General features: G+C 39.1%; 2 protein-coding genes across 2 annotated transcripts in view; one reads left to right on the top strand and one right to left on the bottom strand.

Moving 5' to 3' along the window:
* Positions 1 to 897, top strand: part of CEP70 (centrosomal protein 70) — a gene marked incomplete at its 3' end in the record, with an annotated part of 83686 nt that extends 82789 nt beyond the window's left edge. The window contains exon 18 of the mRNA XM_079705013.1: positions 836 to 897. Coding sequence (XP_079561139.1) covers positions 836 to 897 — 62 coding nt within the window. The remainder of the gene's footprint in view (positions 1 to 835) is intronic.
* A 10034-nt stretch (positions 898 to 10931) lies between these two features.
* Positions 10932 to 18988, bottom strand: part of ESYT3 (extended synaptotagmin 3) — a gene marked incomplete at its 5' end in the record, with an annotated part of 53999 nt that continues 45942 nt past the window's right edge. Inside the window, 4 exons of the mRNA XM_079704864.1 lie at positions 10932 to 11010; positions 11351 to 11400; positions 12236 to 12341; positions 18376 to 18507. Of these exons, the coding sequence (XP_079560990.1) occupies positions 10974 to 11010; positions 11351 to 11400; positions 12236 to 12341; positions 18376 to 18507 (325 nt within the window). The 3' untranslated portion in view covers positions 10932 to 10973. The remainder of the gene's footprint in view (positions 11011 to 11350; positions 11401 to 12235; positions 12342 to 18375; positions 18508 to 18988) is intronic.

The raw sequence follows: 18988 nt of genomic DNA, 5'->3' as shown, positions 1-18988 counted from the left end.
TTTATGAACAGTGAACTAGCAGAATAATCTAGAAAAAAGTGGTGAGAATTTAGAGAACCTGCCACTGGGGCTTACCTTAAGTAGGGCTGGAGTCTACATAATCAGAGAAAGGACCTTCCTTAGTGGCTGGGAGCTTCCAGATGGTGAATTCTAACTTAGGCTGGTTGGAAGAAGATAGTCTTAGGAAAAGAAGTCAAATTCGGAAAGAACCTGGCAGAGAAGAACCTGAACTATCTTGTAGGCTGGACCAGGCTAAGCTCTATAATACACTGCATCTGAGATTTTACTCTGAGACACCTCACTCTTATTAGGTAGATAGGCTTCATCCTAAAAGGTAGACCTAAGAGCCATCCTGCTAATGAGAAATCTTTATCATAGAATTAGGATAGGACTGTGTTCCAAGAGAAGAAATCCCTAAGTCCTTAGATGGGGGCCCATGAGAGAGTGCCTCTACTGGGGATTTCACCATGTAGGCTCACCCATGTAGTTAAAGAAGCAGTAACATAATATCATAAATGTTGCTAGTAGGATCTGTTAATAAGAGCACACTGCTAATGAGATTAATATCAGAGTCAGAGGATGCTTTCATAGGGCAAAAAGGCAAATGCTTTTGTAGGGCAAAAAAAAAACAACCCATTTTTTTGCCCTGTGAAGCATCTGTGTCTGAATCAGTGATACACTCATCACCACTATTGGAGAAAAGTTTCATGGGCATGAAAGCACTAGTGATGTTGCCTTTGTGTCTGAAGTTTGCCTTTGAATAGAGATTCTCATTTCATCTGAGCCTAACAGTGGATAAAGCTATTCTTTTATTATTATTGTTTTTCTATTACAGAAATTGATGACTTGGATGCCATTGTACCTGCAGTAAGGAAATTAAAAATACCTTCATACTGAAAACAAATCATTTTTACTGTGTAAATTGCGTTCTTAACATTCTAAATATTTTGTAGGATTGATCTTACTCTGAGACAAGGGTTATAAAATGTATATACTCTCAGAATTCACCCCCTCCTTTCTGTTGAGTCCTTCTCCATCCATATAATTTTTATTAACTTTGAGATTCTTTTATAGAAAACATTGCTAAGTTTAATTACTAAATTAACTTTAGATCCTTTAATCATTTCTTAAGCAATTCTTGAGTGCTTAAAATGTAAGATTGTTTTAAAGTACAGTGTGTAAGAGAGAAACTCAGGGAGAGATAGTGCAAGTAATAGAAAGGTTGCATTTAAGTTCAGAGTTTTTTGGCCTGGGAACAAGGAATGCCAGTGGCTCTCTTTAGTCCAGCCAGCAGGAAGCTGTTGCTTTCCTGGCAAGGAAATGGCACATTCTATTAAGATATCCCTCATGACACTTGCCCTTTCAGAGCAGAAGGAACAAAAGGAAGAAGGAGAAAAGTTTTTACCGTGTTAGGGTAGGAAATGAATTATGAGGTAAAATAGATGAGTGGATGTGAGTCTCTCATAAAGTGTCCTTTTTGCTATCTTGATGTGATGTACTTTTTACAAGGGCATGAAATCTTAAATAAAATTTTTGTTAAGAATTTCCAAACATAAGTGTTCTCAGTGACTTGACTTGTATTCCTCACCAATAATGAGTCGTATTCTCTTACTAGGCTGAGCCTTCCTTGGGCACCCTTCCTGGTTCACCTTTGCTGCATTTTACATAAGAGTAGCTTTCTTGATGCTTTCTGCTTATTCTCTGTTCTCCATATTCATTCTGTTTTTCTTAAAGGACAGGTGTTTGGCTTCACATCCGTGAGTACAGGCCACTTTTTTTTTTTTTTTTTTTTGTGGTACGCGGGCCTCTCACTGTTGTGGCCTCTCCCGTTGCGGAGCACAGGCTCCGGATGCGCAGGCTCAGCAGCCATGGCTCACGGGCCCAGCCGCTCCGCGGCATATGGGATCCTCCCAGACCGGGGCACGAACCCGTATCCCCTGCATCGGCAGGCGGACTCTCAACCACTGCGCCACCAGGGAGGCCCCAGGCCACTTTTGGTTACTGCCACTCCCTCACCCCCTACCCCCACTTTTTTTTTTTTCTTTTTTTTTTGCGGTACGTGGGCCTCTCACTGTTGTGGCCTCTCCCGTTGCGGAGCACAGGCTCCAGACGCGCAGGCTCAGCGGCCATGTCTCATGGGCCCAGCCGCTCCGCGGCATGTGGGATCCTCCCGGACCGGGGCACGAACCCGTGTCCCCTGCATAGGCAGGCAGACTCTCAACCACTGCGCCACCAGGGAAGCCCCCCACTTTTATAAGTAACGGGCCTAGGGAGACTTCTCAGTTATTCTTGTTCATTGCCATGTAGACTATTGGAAAGAATTTCTGGGAAGCAGCATAGTGGAAAGCAGAGAGTAAATGTCAAGTATAGTTAATAGAAGTATAGTTAATTTACAATGTTGTGTCAGTTTCTGGTGTACAGCAAAATGATTCAGTTATAGAGATATATATGTGTGTGTATTAACATATATATACACATATATACACGCACACACATTCTTTTTCATATTCTTTTCCATTATTTATTATATGACATTGAATATAGTCCCTTGTGCTAGACAGTAAGACCTTGTTGTTTATCTATTTTATATATAGTAGTTTGTATCTGCTAATCCCAAACTCTTAACTTATCCCTCCCCTACCCCGTTTCCCCTCTGGTAACCGTAAGTTTGTTTTCTATGTCTGTGAGTCTGTTCATTAATAAGTTCATTTGTGTCATATTTTAGATTCCACATATGTGATATCATATTTATCTTTGTCTGACTTACTTCACTTAATATGATAATCTCTAAGTCTATCCATGTTGCTGCAAATGGCATTATTTCATTCTTTTTATGGCTGAGTAGTATTCCATTGTGTGTGTGTGTGTCTGTGTGTGTGTGTCTGTGTGTAATATCTTCTTTACCCATTCATCTGTCAGTGGACATTTAGGTTGCTTCCATGTCTTGGCTATTGTAGATAGTGCCGCTACGAACATTGGGGTGCATGTATCTTTTCAAATTATCATTTTCTCTGTATATATTCCTAGGAGTGGGATTGCTGGATCGTATGGCAAAATTTTAGTTTTTTAAGGAATCTCCATACTGTTCTCCATAGTGGCTGCACCAATTTACATTCCCACCAACAGTGTAGGAGGGTTCCCTTTTCTCCACACCCTCTCCAGCATTTGTTATTTGTAGACTTTTTTTTTTTTGTGGTACGCGGGCCTCTCACTGTTGTGGCCTCTCCTGTTGTGGAGCACAGGCTCTGGACGCGCAGGCTCAGCGGCCATGGCTCACGGGCCCAGCCGCTCTGCGGCATGTGGGATCTTCCTGGACCAGGGCACGAGCCTGCGTCCCCTACATCGGCAGGCGGACTCTCAACCACTGCGCCACCTGGGAAGCCCTGTAGACTTTTTAATGATGGCCATTCTGACTGGTGTGAGGTGGTACCTCATTATAGTTTTGATTTGCATGGAAGAAATATAATTTTAAAATTATGTTAATCTAAATTTTGTCAGCTAGTTTAAGAGCCTGTGGTTAACTCTTAGTTTAAAACAGAGGTTTTCAAACTCTTCCTCAGAGGCCTAGAAGTGTTTTTGGATGGCCACTGAGAAGGGACAGTGCTGCTAGTAGGAAGAACATTAGGCCCTCTCTATCAGGTCTACTTTTATCCAGTTTTAATTATTTAAAAGATAAGTACTGCAACCATTATTTAGCTCTTGATTTTTTACAATTTTATTGATGTATAGTTGACATACATGTATAGTTGCTCCGCAACATGTGGGATCCTCCCAGACCAGGGCTCGAACCCATGTCCCCTGCATTGGCAGGAGGATTCTTAACCACTGCACCACCAGGGAAGTCCTATTTCACTAATCTTTTTTTTGTATTATAAATATAACACATATGCTAAGTATGACAAAAACCATAAATGTCAAGTATAATGAATGATTATAAAGTGAATACCCATGCAACAATCAAAACAGAACATTCACCAGCACTACAAAAGGCCTCCCCCACATACCATATGTGCCTTCCCCCATTAGCCTGACTTATGTTAATCACTTACTTGTTTTTTTAAATAGTTTTGCCAGTTTTGTGTGTACATCTAAACCAAGATAGTTTAGTTTTGCCTATTTTTGAACTTCATAAAAATGGAATCATTGTATATGTTCTTTTTAATTCTTCTTTTGTTCAACATTATGTTTGTACTATTCATCTGTGTTGTTGTGTGTAGGTCCAGGTCATTTGTTTTCATTGGTGTCTAGTATTCCTCTATGAATGTTCCATAATCCATTTGTCTGTTCTACTAGGGATTGGCATTTGGGTTGTTTCTAGTTCTTGGCTGTTGTGAGCTACTGCTGTGAACATTCTTGTATGTGCATCTTTGTTCGCTTGTGTGCAGGTTTTCTAGAAGCAGTATGCAAGAAGTAAAATTGCTGGGTCCTAGAGTAAAACACATCTAACCATGTGAATGGAGCCTCTGGGGTTGTATAGTGTGCAACTTTGATAGACAATGTATATTTCAACTTTAGAAGAAAATGCCAAACTCTTTTCCAAAGTGGTTGTACCAATTTATACTCCCACCATTAATGTATGAGAGTTCCCACTTTTCCATATCTTGACCAATTTTGGGTAAGTCAGATTTTTTATTTTTGCCAGTATAGTGTATAGAGCTCTTAGTGTGGTTTTAATGTTTATTTTCCTGATTACTAATGAAGTTAAACATCTTTTCCTTTGTTTATTGGCCATTTGTATTTATTTTTTGAAGTGCTTGTATGTATCTTTGGTTCACTTTTCTGTTGGACAGTCTGTCTTTTCCTATTGACTTGTAAGAGTTATTTGTATATTCTGGACATGAGCCATTTGACAGTTATATGTGTTGCAAATGTCTTCTTCCATTCTATGTCCTCTTTCCATTTTCCTCTAGTTTCTTTTTATGAACTGACAAACTTAATTTTAATACAGAGTATAGTTAAAGATGTAGAGATTTATAGTTAGTGCTCTAAGTGTCTTATGAAATCTTTCTCTAGTCACAAGTTGTAAAGTTATTCTCTTATATTATCTTATAGCTGTACACTTTTGCCTTTCACACTTAGTCTAATATACCTGCAGTTGTTTGATTTTTTTAATGTGGTATAAGTAAAGGACCATTTTTACATTTTCCGTCATAGATACCCAGTTATCTCAGAACCATTTATTGAAAAATCTATTTCCCCTCTGCTCATAGTGCTACCTCTGTCATGAATGGAATATCTGTGTGTGAAAGGGTCTGTTACTGGACTCTCTTTTCTATTCTTTTGGTCCAGTTGTCTCTCCCTGCACTAGTACCCCACTGTTTTCATTATTTTAACTTTAAAATAAACTTTGGTATCCAGTTGAAGGCTTCCCACCCTTAGTGTTTCCATGTGTATTGAATCTGATTATCAAGTTACACACACACATGCACACACACTACATATTGAGATTTTTTTTTCATTAAACATAGGATCAGTGAGGAAAATCAGCATCTGTAACGTTGGGTCTTCAAACTCCAAATACAACATAGCTCTCCATCTGGTTAGATTCCCTTTAACATTTCTAATAAAGTTTCATAATTTTCCTGTAGGGATTATTGTTGGATATATTCATAGTATTTGATCTTTTATACATTTATAAATTATCTTTTTAAAATTTCATTTTCCAACTATTTCAGGAACAGAGAACTACAATTGATTTTTAAATATTAACTTTGCAGTTAGCAACCTTGCTAGAAACTCTCTGATTAGCTCTAGCAGTATATCTTTAGATTATTTTGGATTTTTATGCTCATGATCATATCATCTGTATATAACAACAGTTTTGGTCAGATATACCTGTTTTTTCTTGCCCAACTACATATGCCACAATACAGGGCTGAGCAGAAGTGGTGATAGGAAGCAGCCCTTTCTTATTCCAGATTTCAAAAGGAAAGCATTTAATGTTTCACCATTAAATATGATGTTTGCTACCATTACTATAAACAAATCTAAACTACCCTTGAGTATATCTTTTTCATCCTTTTATTTTCAACACTTCTGTGTGTTTGAAATGAACCTCTTGTAAATAGCATATAGCTGTACTTTTTATTTTCATGGAATTTGACCCCTTTGCAGGTTTTAATAGTGGGTTTATTGTGATTACAAATATATTTAGAAGTCTTTTGCCTATCTTCTTTTGTATTTTCTATTTATCATATTTTTCTATGCTACTTTTTTCTTTCCTATTTTTGGGGGGGGGTATTGAATTTCTCTTTATTTTTTTTCTTCTTCACTACTGATTTGGAAGTTTTATATTTCAGCTCTGTTGATTTTTCTATTGTTACTCTATTTTATTGGTTATCTTAAAATTTTTAATATACACTTAGTCAAGGTCAGGAGATAGAAACTACATTGCACAGGTAGCCTAACAGGAAAAATTTAAAACAAGAATGGCTAACTAGTAACGGTAGTTACCTACTAAAAGGGGAGAAAAGAAGACTCTAAGGGGTATGCAGTAGCGACTTCAGAAAGCAGATACTACCCCCAGGGATAAAGGAGAGTGAACAAGGAAGGAACTTAGAAACTTAAAAATTGCCTCCCCACTAGGCTGAGATTTAAACCCTTGAGTAGAAGTCTGGCTGCTATAGGAGCAGGCAACCAACTTGTGGCAAAGAAACTTGCCGAGGGCGCTGGATGGTGCTGGATGGTGCTGAACCATGAAGGCTGTATTTATGTTTGTAAAGCCCAAGGGCGTGAGCCAAGAGTAAACTGTGGCGGTGCTTTGGTAACCGAGGACGGCCCTCACACAGCCAGGAAAAAAGCGCCTCAGTAGAAGAAAGAAAGGCCACTTCTTCCCACTCTGGCCTTGCAGTGTCTCTCCAGTGCCCTCAATTGGCAAGCCTAACCTCAAGCCCCCTGGCAAAGGCGGGGAGGCTGTGGTGTCTCTAGTATCAAAGCAGGGCAAAGATGGGTTGATTTGGAGCTGAAAGGTAACAAACTAGTAACTGCCACATACTTATAATTAATTTTTAAAATAGAAAACTATCTTTAATTTCTTAAATAAGGACTTTAAGATTCCTCTGAACCAGCTTCATGGTCCTCCTTAGATGTCAGTACTAGCATTTCAGTGCCACTGGCTTTCTGAACCCAGTATTTGCAAACATTTTTGGTTGCTTGCTTACCTGTTTACATTTCTTAAACAATCAAGACTTACGTAGGTTTACCAACATATTTTACAGATTTCTTTGCTCTCCGTTGTTTCCCACATGCCACTTCTGCCTTAATGTTACATTTTCCTTCTTGCTGAAATACATCTAGTGGCCATTTTTCAGTTGGTATTCCCATGTGCTTCATATTTTTAAAATTGTTTTTGTTTTTATTTTTGCCTGTGAGCTTCCCTTTAGTGGGAATTATCTGCTACAGTGGTCCAACATGTGCCCTAGGTGGGCATGACAACCCTAAGGGCTAGTTTTGTGGTTGCCTCTGTCAGGGCTTCACATGGTTCCAGGTTCTAAACCAATTTTCACATTAGTTTCCAGGTGTTGAGGTTTCCACACCAAGTCAACTGTATGTAACTTCAGACCCCGTGGTCCTGTAGGAGAGAGTAGGTGATTGTTTCCACCCACTGCTGACAACCAACTCCTTGTCCTCATTGGCAGCAAAGGCATTTTCTGATGACAAAACTTTTCAGGCTCCTGTGCCTTACATAGTAGCTTTGCCTTCTCTCTGGTGTGTGCTAAAATTCTGGTTCTCTTCAAAACACCCCCTTCAACTCCTATACCCAGCTGTAGATTTTCTCTTTGGATCATCACCAGAACTTTACCTGTGTTTTTTTTTTTTTTTTTTTTGCGGTACGCGGGCCTCTCACTGTTGTGGCCTCTCCCGTTGCGGAGCACAGGCTCCGGATGCGCAGGCTCAGCGGCCATGGCTCACGGGCCCAGCCGCTCTGCGGCATGTGGGATCTTCCCGGACCGGGGCACAAACCTGTGTCCCCTGCATCAGCAGGCAGACTCTCAACCACTGAGCCACCAGGGAAGCCCGGTAGGTGGACTCTCAACCACTGCGCCACCAGGGAGGTCCTACCTGTGTTACTTTTTAATCAACCATGTTTAAAATAAATGTTGTTCATGGTTTAACTAGGTTTTCTATGTGTTTAGAAGAGAAGGATAGGTTTTCACTTGTCTGCTTTCTCTGCCATCTTGCTCAGTAGTAGTTTTAGGGCTGCTGATATTCAGGACGTGATATATGATACATTCCCTTCTACTCCTCTGGCACTTTATAATTTTTAAGCAACTTGTCTGTTTAGTGAACATTACAATGCCACTGTGAGGTAGATAGGACAGGCATCAATTGTCCCATTTTATTATGAGAATTTGTCACTCAAAACAGCAGAAACAAATTTTATTACACGTCGGCCATGTACTTAGCATAGCCTTGGATGATGGGGGCGAAAATCAATTCAGGTAGCTTCTAGGTCAATTGGAGAGTAAACAGAAACATTAAATACCAATCACAGTACAGGTAGTTGCTTAGCATATGACCTTAGTAGATATTTAATAAGCACTTTTAAAAATTAAATGTTACATGGCAGGGATTTGCTAAAATGAAAAATGTACAGTGTTGATAGTAGATGCCCTAGACCAGGGGTCCCCAACCCCCGGGCCACGGACCGATACTGGTCCGTGGCATGTGAGGAACCGGGCTGCACAGCAGGAGGTAAGCGGCCGGTGAGCGAGCGAAGCTTCATCTGTATTTAGAGCCGCTCCCCATCGCTCACATTACTGCCTGAGCTCCACCTCCTGTCAAATCAGCGGCGGCATTAGATTCTTACAGGAGCGCGAACCCTACTGCGAACTGCGCATGCTAGGGATGTGGGTTGTGTGCTCCTTATGAGAATCTAATGCCTGATGATCTGAGGTGGAGCTGAGGCAGTGATGCTAGTGCTGGGGAGTGGCTGCAAATACAGATTATCATTAGAGAGAGGTGTGACTGCACAGACACCATAATAAATCAATTGCTTTCAGATTCATATCAAAACCCTATCAGTTGGGTATAAAATGGTAATTCACTATTGTTTAGATGTACATTTCTCTGATTAGTGCAGTCAAGGCATCTTTTCATGTGTAGCCTGCATTCAGATTTCTCTTCTATGAATTGCCTGTTGTGAAAAATATCTTCAAAGTGACCCTTAGCTTCTTCAACAACGTGAGGAAATTATAATGAGGAGGGTATAAAAATGTTAAGGACTGCTGCTAACCAATGACTGAGTTTTTAAATACTTGGCCAGGATAAGAGTAGTCTCTCCTATTTTTGTAAAGCTATGATTCATTCTCCACCCCACTGCAATCTGATTTGTGCTTCTGCTAAGTATTTCTTTTTAAAGTGGAGCATTAAATGTAAACCAACCCTTTCTATTTTTGTCAAGGTCTGAAAACATCCATTTAGAAATATGAATACAATAAACCTGACACTTGCAACAACAACAACAACAAAAAAAACCCTATCGGTGAGTGGCAAGTGAAAATAAGCTCAGGGCCCCACTGATTCTGCATTATGGTGAGTTGTGTAATTATTTCAGTATATAGTACAACGTAACAATAATAGAAATAAAGTGCACAATAAATATAACATGCTTCAATCATCCCAAAACCATTCCCTTCCCCACCCCAGTCTGTGGAAAAATTATCTTCCACGAAACTGGTCCCTGGTGCCAAAAAAGTTGGGGACCGCTGCCCTAGGTTGGGGGGAGAGGCCCTGTCAGTGTGGGGTGGCTTAACGGAGGAGGTGGGTTTGATATAGGCCTCTAAGAGGTAAGCAGAATTAGTAGACAGGATATATTTGGACTATTCTGGAACAGAGCATCTGCACATGAATAAGGTAGCAGGAAACTGGAGACCTGATTATGTTAGGTCTGAAACACAAGGTGGGCTTGAATTTTGTAGAAAGCAGGAAATAATAATTTATAAGTGAGAGTAAAATGACAAAAACTTTGTTTTAAGATGTTACCATTCTTCAGAAAAGTGGCAGTGAAGGCAGTGGTAGGGAGAGGAAACCGATGGCGGGGGTACTGCCTGAGTAGATAAGTGAAAAGAGGACGTGACTCGACAACAGCTCTAGGAGCGTGAGAAAGGACAAGAATATGTGGTTTTATAAAGTCTGAAATGCAGAAGAGGCACTTGTTTAAATATACAATTTACATATTTTGCTTTTAACATGCTGTTTAGGTGAACCAGCCCTCTCTTAGAAGAGTGGCGCAGAATTCCCAAACCTATCAGAGAGAGGTACAGAAAGCCCCTTGTTCTCTGGCACTGACACTCGGCAGCAGCCTCCAGTGCTCTATGGGAGTGCAGACGTAGACCTGGGTTTGAAACTCTCCTTGCATTTTCTATGGAAATACTGCCAAATGCTAGAGTTTGGTCCCAGGCCATCCCACACTGAAGTACTGTCACTAACATTGTTGCCATCAGGAAAGTATATTTTAGTTCCAAATCAGATACATGAAGGAACCTCCAGGCAGAGAAGCACCAGAGGTGGCAGCCAGCAGGGCTTAGATAGAGTTAGCTCTTGGCACTTTTTGGTGGATCACTTTTTAGTCCCATAAAAGAAGCCTCCTCCCTTGGTCAGTCACTGCCCAGGAATACTGACAGCTGCTCCACAAACAGACCTCCCTCACCCTCTGTGTCTGAGACAGGACCCTTTTGGTGCATACATTCACGTGAGTCCTGTGTCAGTGAAAATTCACCGCTGAGGTTCTGATAATTTGTTAGGCACAAATACGCTGCTTGTTTATGGATTTAAACAATTAAATCCAATCAAGAAAGAGTAGTTCTTGCTTTTACATGTGTTTACCTCTTCCTAATACTATCCAGTCATGCAGTTATACTGCACACAAGAGTGTGTGTGTGTGTGTATGTATTTTTTTCAAATGGCTGTTCTGATTTAAGTTACAAAATATACATATGTACACATTTAAAAAATAAAGATGTTGTTCATCATCAACTTCTGGGCTGGCCATCTGGAGTCAGCTCATACCTGTAAGATAGTTGGGTTTGGACTTGTGTTAGTATTAAGAGTGTGCTGTGGCAACATCAGGACAGGTGGCCTAATCTACCCTACCTGGGCCTCTGTGGGACCAGCAGAACTCACCTATGTAAGTTGGCTGGCCAGGGTTAAAGACTAGAGCTTACAGAGGTCCTTTAGGTAAGTGAAATCTGTAGGCAGTAAAGCCTTAAGGTGATAATATCTCCTTGATAAACAAAGGAGCTGATATATACTGAAAAGGGAAGAACTTTGGAGAGAGAATATGGGCAACTGTCTGAGACAGTGTCTTGAGTAGCAGGTTTTATGTGATAAAATGAAAGGGCTCACTTACCACTGTGAGAAGCCCTTATTCAGATCTTCTTTTGATAAGTCAATCAGTACCTAAACAAACACAAATAATCAGTTCCCTTCCCCAAAACTGCATTAAATGGAAACATATTGGGATAAATGAAATTGATCATAAAAAGGGCCTCCTTGAGTTCTGAGCAGGAGCTTTTTTTCCTTTGGCTTTCAATACAGAACCTCTCCAGAAGGACAGTACTGACACTGACCTCAGTGTCCTGGGAAAAGGTGAATTGCTGTTTGCAGTTGTACCTCAGGAATTTATTTATGAATGTTTTAGAGAGAACAGCTTGCCTTTACTCATGAACTGATCCAGAATTTTAAGCAAGACACCATAGTTTCCTCAGTAGTAAAAATGGGGGTATCATCACCTACTTCACAGAAGTGGGCTTTTAAAAATGAGTATAGGAGGTGTTTATTAAAATACAACAACTACAGAGTGTACAAATATTCTTTTTTGTCTCTCCTGGGCATCTTCCTGAGGATTATATTTCCTTTACTTCTAACTTTAAGTAAAATCCCATTCACCACAAAAATCTTGACATAATGAGATCCAAGCTTCACACAATGCTGTATTTATCAAAACAATACTTAATACCATAGTAGAAGTTCAAATACTTGTGTAGCGATGAACTTGGATATTCAAGTTTGTTAAAATAGAGTTTATTATATTAATTTATATACTTCAGTTTCAAGAGTATTTTTTAAAAAGACACAAAACAAAAAGCCTCCCAATGAGGCTATACCTTCCTTGAAGTCAGTTCTAGTAATAGCCAGATGATGCCATCAGAATTTCTGCAAGGGTGTGTTTCACCAGTGAACTCCAGTTAGCTACCATGAGGGAAAGAATGACAGAAGTCCCTTTTGTACTTACTTTTCCTAGCTCCTTCCTTCTGTGTGAGCCAAGGGGCCTACTGTTTTTCACTGCGATGTCTAGTGACCTCTTCTTTACTTCATCCAAGGGAACAAAAAATTCAAATCTTTAAGGAGCAAAAATTCAGGAAATGAGATTTATATATTTTAATCATTTTCACTGAAAATCTCAAGTGTTTCATCCATTTTCCTACCTTTAAAACAGAAGATATAGACTATTGAGAAGAGCATCTAGAACAGTACTGGCTTACAGCAGATACTCAGTGCATCATTATTATAGATAATCACTGTCCTGTGTTATATTCACAAACCCTGGAAGTGTCAAGAGGCTGTCTGCTTCTCTGAGAAGTTCCTTGGACTATTGTGCTTTGGGGTTTGCTTCTTTCCTTCTCTGACTCTACTCTGGTTGTCACTCTTTCGGCTGCTCCTTCTCTCTCTGAACAGCGCCAGCTAAGGGCTAGGATGCTGAATAATTAGGTTTGCTGGAATTGCGTGGAAAACAGTGGTCTTTTCCCACTTACACCTATGGAGTAAGGCAGAGGAATCTTCGTATACAAGCTTTGTCGTGTACTCATAAGACGCCTCTGGACTCCTTACTTTTCTGGTTTAAAAAAAAAAAAATCTTCAATTTCTTTTAATTGAGTGAAAGATTCTTTAAATTCTATAGTGCTTCACACTTTTGAAAAGTTTGACACACATGATTCAATATAATCCCATAATATCTTTTAATTTTTTAAATTGAGATATAAGTGACATAGCATTATTAGTTTCATGTTTACCATAATGATGTGATTTGGATATGTTGTGAAATGATCAGGCTAATTAACATCTATCACCATACATAGTTACAAAAAATTTTTTTTCTTGTGATGAGAACTTTCAAGATCCACTCTCCTAGCTACTTTCAAGTATGTAATACAGTATTATTAACTATAGTCACCATGCTGTACATTATAACTCTATGAATATTCATTCTATAACTGGAAATTTGTACCTTTTGACCCGTCATCTATTTTACACACACCCCAACCACCAACTCTGGCAACCACCAATATGTTCTCTATATCCATAAGCTTGGGTTTTTTTTGTTTGGTTGGTTTTTGGCATTTTTAGATTCCACATATAAGTGAGATCATAAGTAATTATCTTTTTCTGCCTCATTTAACTTAGCATAATGCCCTCAAGGTCTATCCATGTTGTTTCAAATGGCAAGATTTCATTCTTTTTCATGACTGAATAATATTCTATGGTGTGTGTATACATATATATATATATACACACACACACACACCACATTTTAAAAAATCCATTCATCCATCAGTGGACATTTAGGTTGTTTCCATGTCTTGGCTATTGTAAATAATGCCACAGTGAACATGGGGGTACATATATCATTTTGAATTAGTGTTGTTTTATTTTGATAAATACCCAGAAATGGATTGCTGCATTGTATTTCTATTTTTGATTTTTTGAGGAACCCCCATGCTGTTTCCCATAGCAGCTGCCCCAACTTACGTTCCCACCAGCCGTGCCCAAGGGTTCCCTTTTCTCCGCATCCTCACCAACACTTCTTATTTCTTTTTGATAATAGCCATTCTGACAGGTGTGAGGTGATACTTCATTGTGGTTTTGATTTGCATTTCCCTGATGATTAATGATGTTGAGCATCTTTTCCTGTACCTACTGACCATCTGTATGTCTTCTTTGGAAAAATGTCTATTCAGAGCCTCTGCCCATTTTTTAATCAGATGTTTGATTTTTTTGCTATTGAGTTCTATGAGTTCTTTATAGATTTTGGATATTAACTACTTTTCCAATATATTATCTGAAAGTATGTTCTCCCATTCGGTAGGTTGTCTTTTCATTTTGTTGATGATTTCCTTTGCTGTGCAGAAGCCTTTTAGTTTAATGTAGTCTCATGTAGTCTCACTTGTTTATTTTTGCTTTAGTCGCCTTTGGTTTTGGTGTCAAATCCAAAAAACCATTGCCAAGACTGATGTCAATGAGCTTAACCCACCTATGTTCACTTCTAAGAGTTTCAGAGTTTCAGCTCTTACTTTCAAGTCTTTAGTCCATTTTGAGTTAATTTTTGTGTCTAGTGTAAGACAGTGGTTGAATTTTATTCTGTTGCATGTGGCTGTCCAATTTTCCTAACACCACTTATTGAAGAGACTGTGCTTTCCCCCATTATACATTCTTGGGTCCTTTGCCATAAGTTAATCAGCTATACATGTGTGGACAAAAGCAATCTACAAATTCAATGCAATCAAAATTCCAATGGCATTTGTCACAGAAATAGAACAAACAATCCTAAAATTTGCATGGCACCACCAAAGAGCCAAAGTAATCTTGAGAAAGATGAACAAAGCTGGAGGCATCATGCTCCCTGATGCCTCCAGGCATCAAACTATATTACAAAGTTATAATAATCAAAACAGTATGGTTCTGGCATAAAAAGAGACAGATCAATGGGACTGAATAGACAGCTCAGAAATAATAATGTTTAACATTATTAATTCTTCCAATTCATGAGCATGATATACCTTTCCATCTGTTTGTGTTGTCTTCGATTTCTTTCGTCAGCATCTTATAGTTTTCAGAGTACAGGTCTCTTACCTCCTTAGTTAGATTTACTCCTAGATATTTTATTCTTTTTGATGCAATTCTAAATGGATTTTCTTAATTTATCTGATAGTTTGTTGTTAGTGTATAGAAATGCAACAGATTTCTGTATATTTTGTATCCTGCAGTGTTACTGAATTCATTTATTAGTTCTAATAGGTTTTTGGTGACATCCTTAGCATTTTCTTTATAAAGCATCATGTCATCTTTAAACAGTGACAGTTTTACTTCTCTCTTTGGATTCCTTTTTTTTTTTCCCTTGTCTGATTGCTGTGGCTAGGACTTCCAATACTATGTTTAAACCTGGTAAGAGTGGGCATCCTTGTCTGAGGGTAGTGCTTGTCTTGTAAAATGAGTTTTGAAAGTATTCCCTTTTCTATATTTTGGAAGAGTTTGGGGATGGCTGGTGTTAATTCTTCTTTGAATATTTGGTAGAATTCACTAGTGAAGCTGTGTGGTCCTGGACCTGTTTGTTGGGAGATTTTTGATTACTGATTCAAACTTCTTACTAGTAATCAGTCTGTTCAGATTTTCTGTTTCTTCATTATTCAGTCTTGGTAGGTTGTATCTTTCTAGGAATTTATCCTTTTCTTCTAGGTTATCTAATTTGTTGGCGTATAACTATTCATAGTAGTCTCTTATCCTTTGTATTTCTGTGGTATCAATTTTACAGTTCCTCTTTCCTCTTTTATGTCCTCTTTTTTTCTTGGTGAGTCTAGCTAAAGGTTTATCAATTTTGTTTATCTTTTCAAAGAACCAGCTCTAAGTTTCATTGATTTTTTTTTCTATTGTCTTTTTAGTCTCTATTTCCACTCTGAACTTTCTTTCCTTCTGCTGACTTTGGACTTTATTCTTCTTTTTCTTATTCCTTGAGGTGTAAAGTTAGGTTGTTTGAGATTTTTCTTATTTCTTACTCATTTTTCTTGTTTATGATATATGCATTTATTGCTATGAAATTCCTTCTTAGAACTGCTTTTGTTGCATCCCATAAATTTTGTTATGTTACGTTTCCATTTTCTTTGTCTGAAGGTATTTTTTGATTTCTCTTGATTTATTGATGTGATTTCAATCTTCTTAAATTTATTAAGACTTGTTTGTGGCAGCCTAGTATATGATCTATCCTGGAGAATGTTCTATGTGCACTTGAGAAGAATGTGTATTCTGCTGCTTTTGGATGGACTGTTCTTTGTGTATCTGTTAAGTTCATCTGGTCTAACATGTCATATACAGCTAATGTTTCCTTATTGAATTTGTCTGGATGATCTATCCTTTGATGAAAGTAGGGTATTAAAGTACCCTACTATTATTTTATTGCTGTCTATGTCTCCCTTTAGGTCTGTGAATATTTGCTTTATGTATTTAGGTGCTCTTATGTTGGGTACATAAATATTTACAAATACTATATCCTCTTGTTGGATTGACCCCTTTATCATTATGTAATGCCCTTGTCTTTTATTACAGTCTTTGTTTTAAAGTCTGTTTTGTCTAATATAAGTATAGCAACACCCTGGCTTTCTTTCAGTTTTTATTTGCATGGAATATCTTTTTCCATCCTTCACTTTCTGTCTGTGTGCATCTTTCAATCTGAAGTGAGTCTCTTGTAGGCAGCATGTAGATGGGTCTTGTTTTTTTTTTTTTAATTCACTTAGCCACTCTCTTTTGATTGGAGAATTAGTCCATTTACATTTAAAGTAATTATTGACAGGTATGTACTTATTGCTATTTTATTAATTTTTTACTGGCTGCTTTGTAGATCCTCTCTGTTCCTTTTTTCTTCTCTTGCTTGCTCCCTTTGTGGTTTGATGACTTTAGTGGTATGCTTAGATTCCTTTTTCTTTATCATTTGTGTACCTACTATAGGTTTTTGCTTTGTGCTTACGATTAGGCTTACATATGACAACTTACAACAGTCTATTTTAAGTTGGTAACATAAGTGTGAATACATTTTAGTGGCTTCCCTGGTGGCACAGTGGTTAAGAATCCACCTGCCAAGGTTCGAGCCCTGGTCCAGGAAGATCTCACATGCTGCAGAGCGACTAAAAGCCCGTGCACCACAATTACTAAGCCCGCACACCTAGAGCCTGTGCTCCACAACAAGAGAAGCTTAAAGAAATCTCTTGTAAGCTGGTTTAGTGATGGTGAACTCCTTTAGCTTTTGCTTGTCTGGAAAACTCTCCTTCAATTCTGAATGATAACTTTCCCCGGTAGAGTATTTTTGGTTGGAAGCGTTTTCCTTTCAGCACTTTGACTATTGTGCCACTCCATTCTGGCCTGCAAAGTTTCTGCTGATAAGTCTTATAGGGGGGCTCCCCTGTAATGTAACTACTTGTTTTTCTTTTGCTGTTTTTAAGATTCTCTCCTTGTCGTTAACTTTAGAGATTTTAATTATAATGTATATGGTATGAATCATGTACTCAATAAGAGACCTCTGAACTCCTTACTTCTAGGTTTACATTTAAGATGGAGGTTGCCAAGTCTGCCTCGTAGATAATCCAGGCATATCTTGCTGTTACAATTTTGAGAGAGAATTACTAACAGATTAGGTTTGTCACAAAAGTCAATCTCCTGTGTTCCCACATAGCAATTTTGACATCCTTTTATAATTGTGTCAGAGCTCTCTGAAGGCAACATCTTTCACCTGTGTGGCTGTAGAATATAGGATGGTGCCTGGTATGTAGAGTGTTCAATAAATACTGAATGAATATATTCTCTCTCCCCCACACTCTTTCATGATATCGATGAACTCAAAAGGTAGCTTTTGAAGGAATATATTAGTCGTTAGACATGGCCCATAAAGGACTCAGTACAACTCTTTTTAAAATGAGTAGTTATTGACCAAGGTAAGAGGAAACTGACATTATTAGATGTATCTTCCTAGGCTGGCTAGCAATGTCTTCTCTTAGGATCCCACAGCAAAAAGAAGCAATGATGAGATTCTGACTTCCATACCTTGTGATCAACTTGAAATCAAGAATTAGAATATTAAGGTTAAGACTTGCCACCACAGACCCATCAAAAGCAAGAAATGTGATTAGACTCTGTCTCCTGGTTTGTCCCCAAGGACATGGGTAGACACACAAGGGGAGGGTATCTGTCCTACCTGCCACCTGTGCTTTGTTGCAGGTGGGAAGACAGGCCAAAGAGCCTGGAGCTTTGGAGGAAATTTTAGGTCCTTAGGTTCAAGGTATGTTTATTTTTGATTGAAAGAAAACATATTTGACCAGATTCAAATCCTTTTACTGCCAAAGAGGCTTCATTTAAAGAGAAAGAGTATGGAACATTTCCTAATCAGGAGCACTTTAGTCCCTATGGACAAGAAAAGTGGGTAGCTGTTCTGCTAAACTTCCCTGGCAGTCCTTTTCTCTCACTAAAGTATAGAAGCTTTATGAAAGCATAGACTGTGTAGTCCTGTTCAACCCCAGCCCTTCCCAGAATCTGGCAGCTGCCAGGTACACGGGAGGTGCTCAGCAAATATTTGAGCGGCTGAGGCACTCTAGGCAGGCCACCTGGGCCACTTACGTCTCATCAAACAGGGGATCCAGGGTCTTCCGCTTCACCGAGGTCTTCTTACGACTTGCCCACCTCCTTTCTGGCAACAAGTAGACACGGACGTAGGGATCAGCTCCACTGCTGGTACAGGGCATCAGGTTTCTGATTTGGTTTCAAAGACATTAAAGAAAAAAGGCCCCTGGTTTTGAAATACTGAACATACTCATTTAGAGAAAGCCGTACTATCCATACAGCTTTAGATGGCCTTGAGGATAAAAATGCCCTGCAGTCTAGACCAAAAAAAGCAGAAGTCTGCAGAATTCGGAGGACATTAGGTGCATGGATTTGTAAACATGCATTTTGTAAAGTTGGGTGTACAGCCAAGGACCATTCCATCTAAAAGGAAGTTGAAGATTCTCGCTTGAGAGAATGTCCTGGCTCCAAACCACCCCAGACAATTTTGCAGTGGTTGTGTCTGAGCAAAGCCCTTGGCTCTGGAGCCCATCAGCACCACTGAGGATCTGTTACAGCATGCACAGCACGCAGGCCTTCAGACCTCATTCCTTCCAAATGTCTACCTTGTCTACCTTGGGGCTGCCTGCCCCTGCCACGGCTCCAAGTGCCCCTACTCTGATTTTGGTCA

This window comes from Hyperoodon ampullatus (assembly GCF_949752795.1).
Source record: "Hyperoodon ampullatus genome assembly, chromosome: 5".
Classification (NCBI taxonomy): Eukaryota; Metazoa; Chordata; class Mammalia; order Artiodactyla; family Ziphiidae; genus Hyperoodon; species Hyperoodon ampullatus.
The sequence above is the reverse complement of the archived record's forward strand: the minus strand, read 5'-3'. Positions and strand labels throughout refer to the sequence as shown.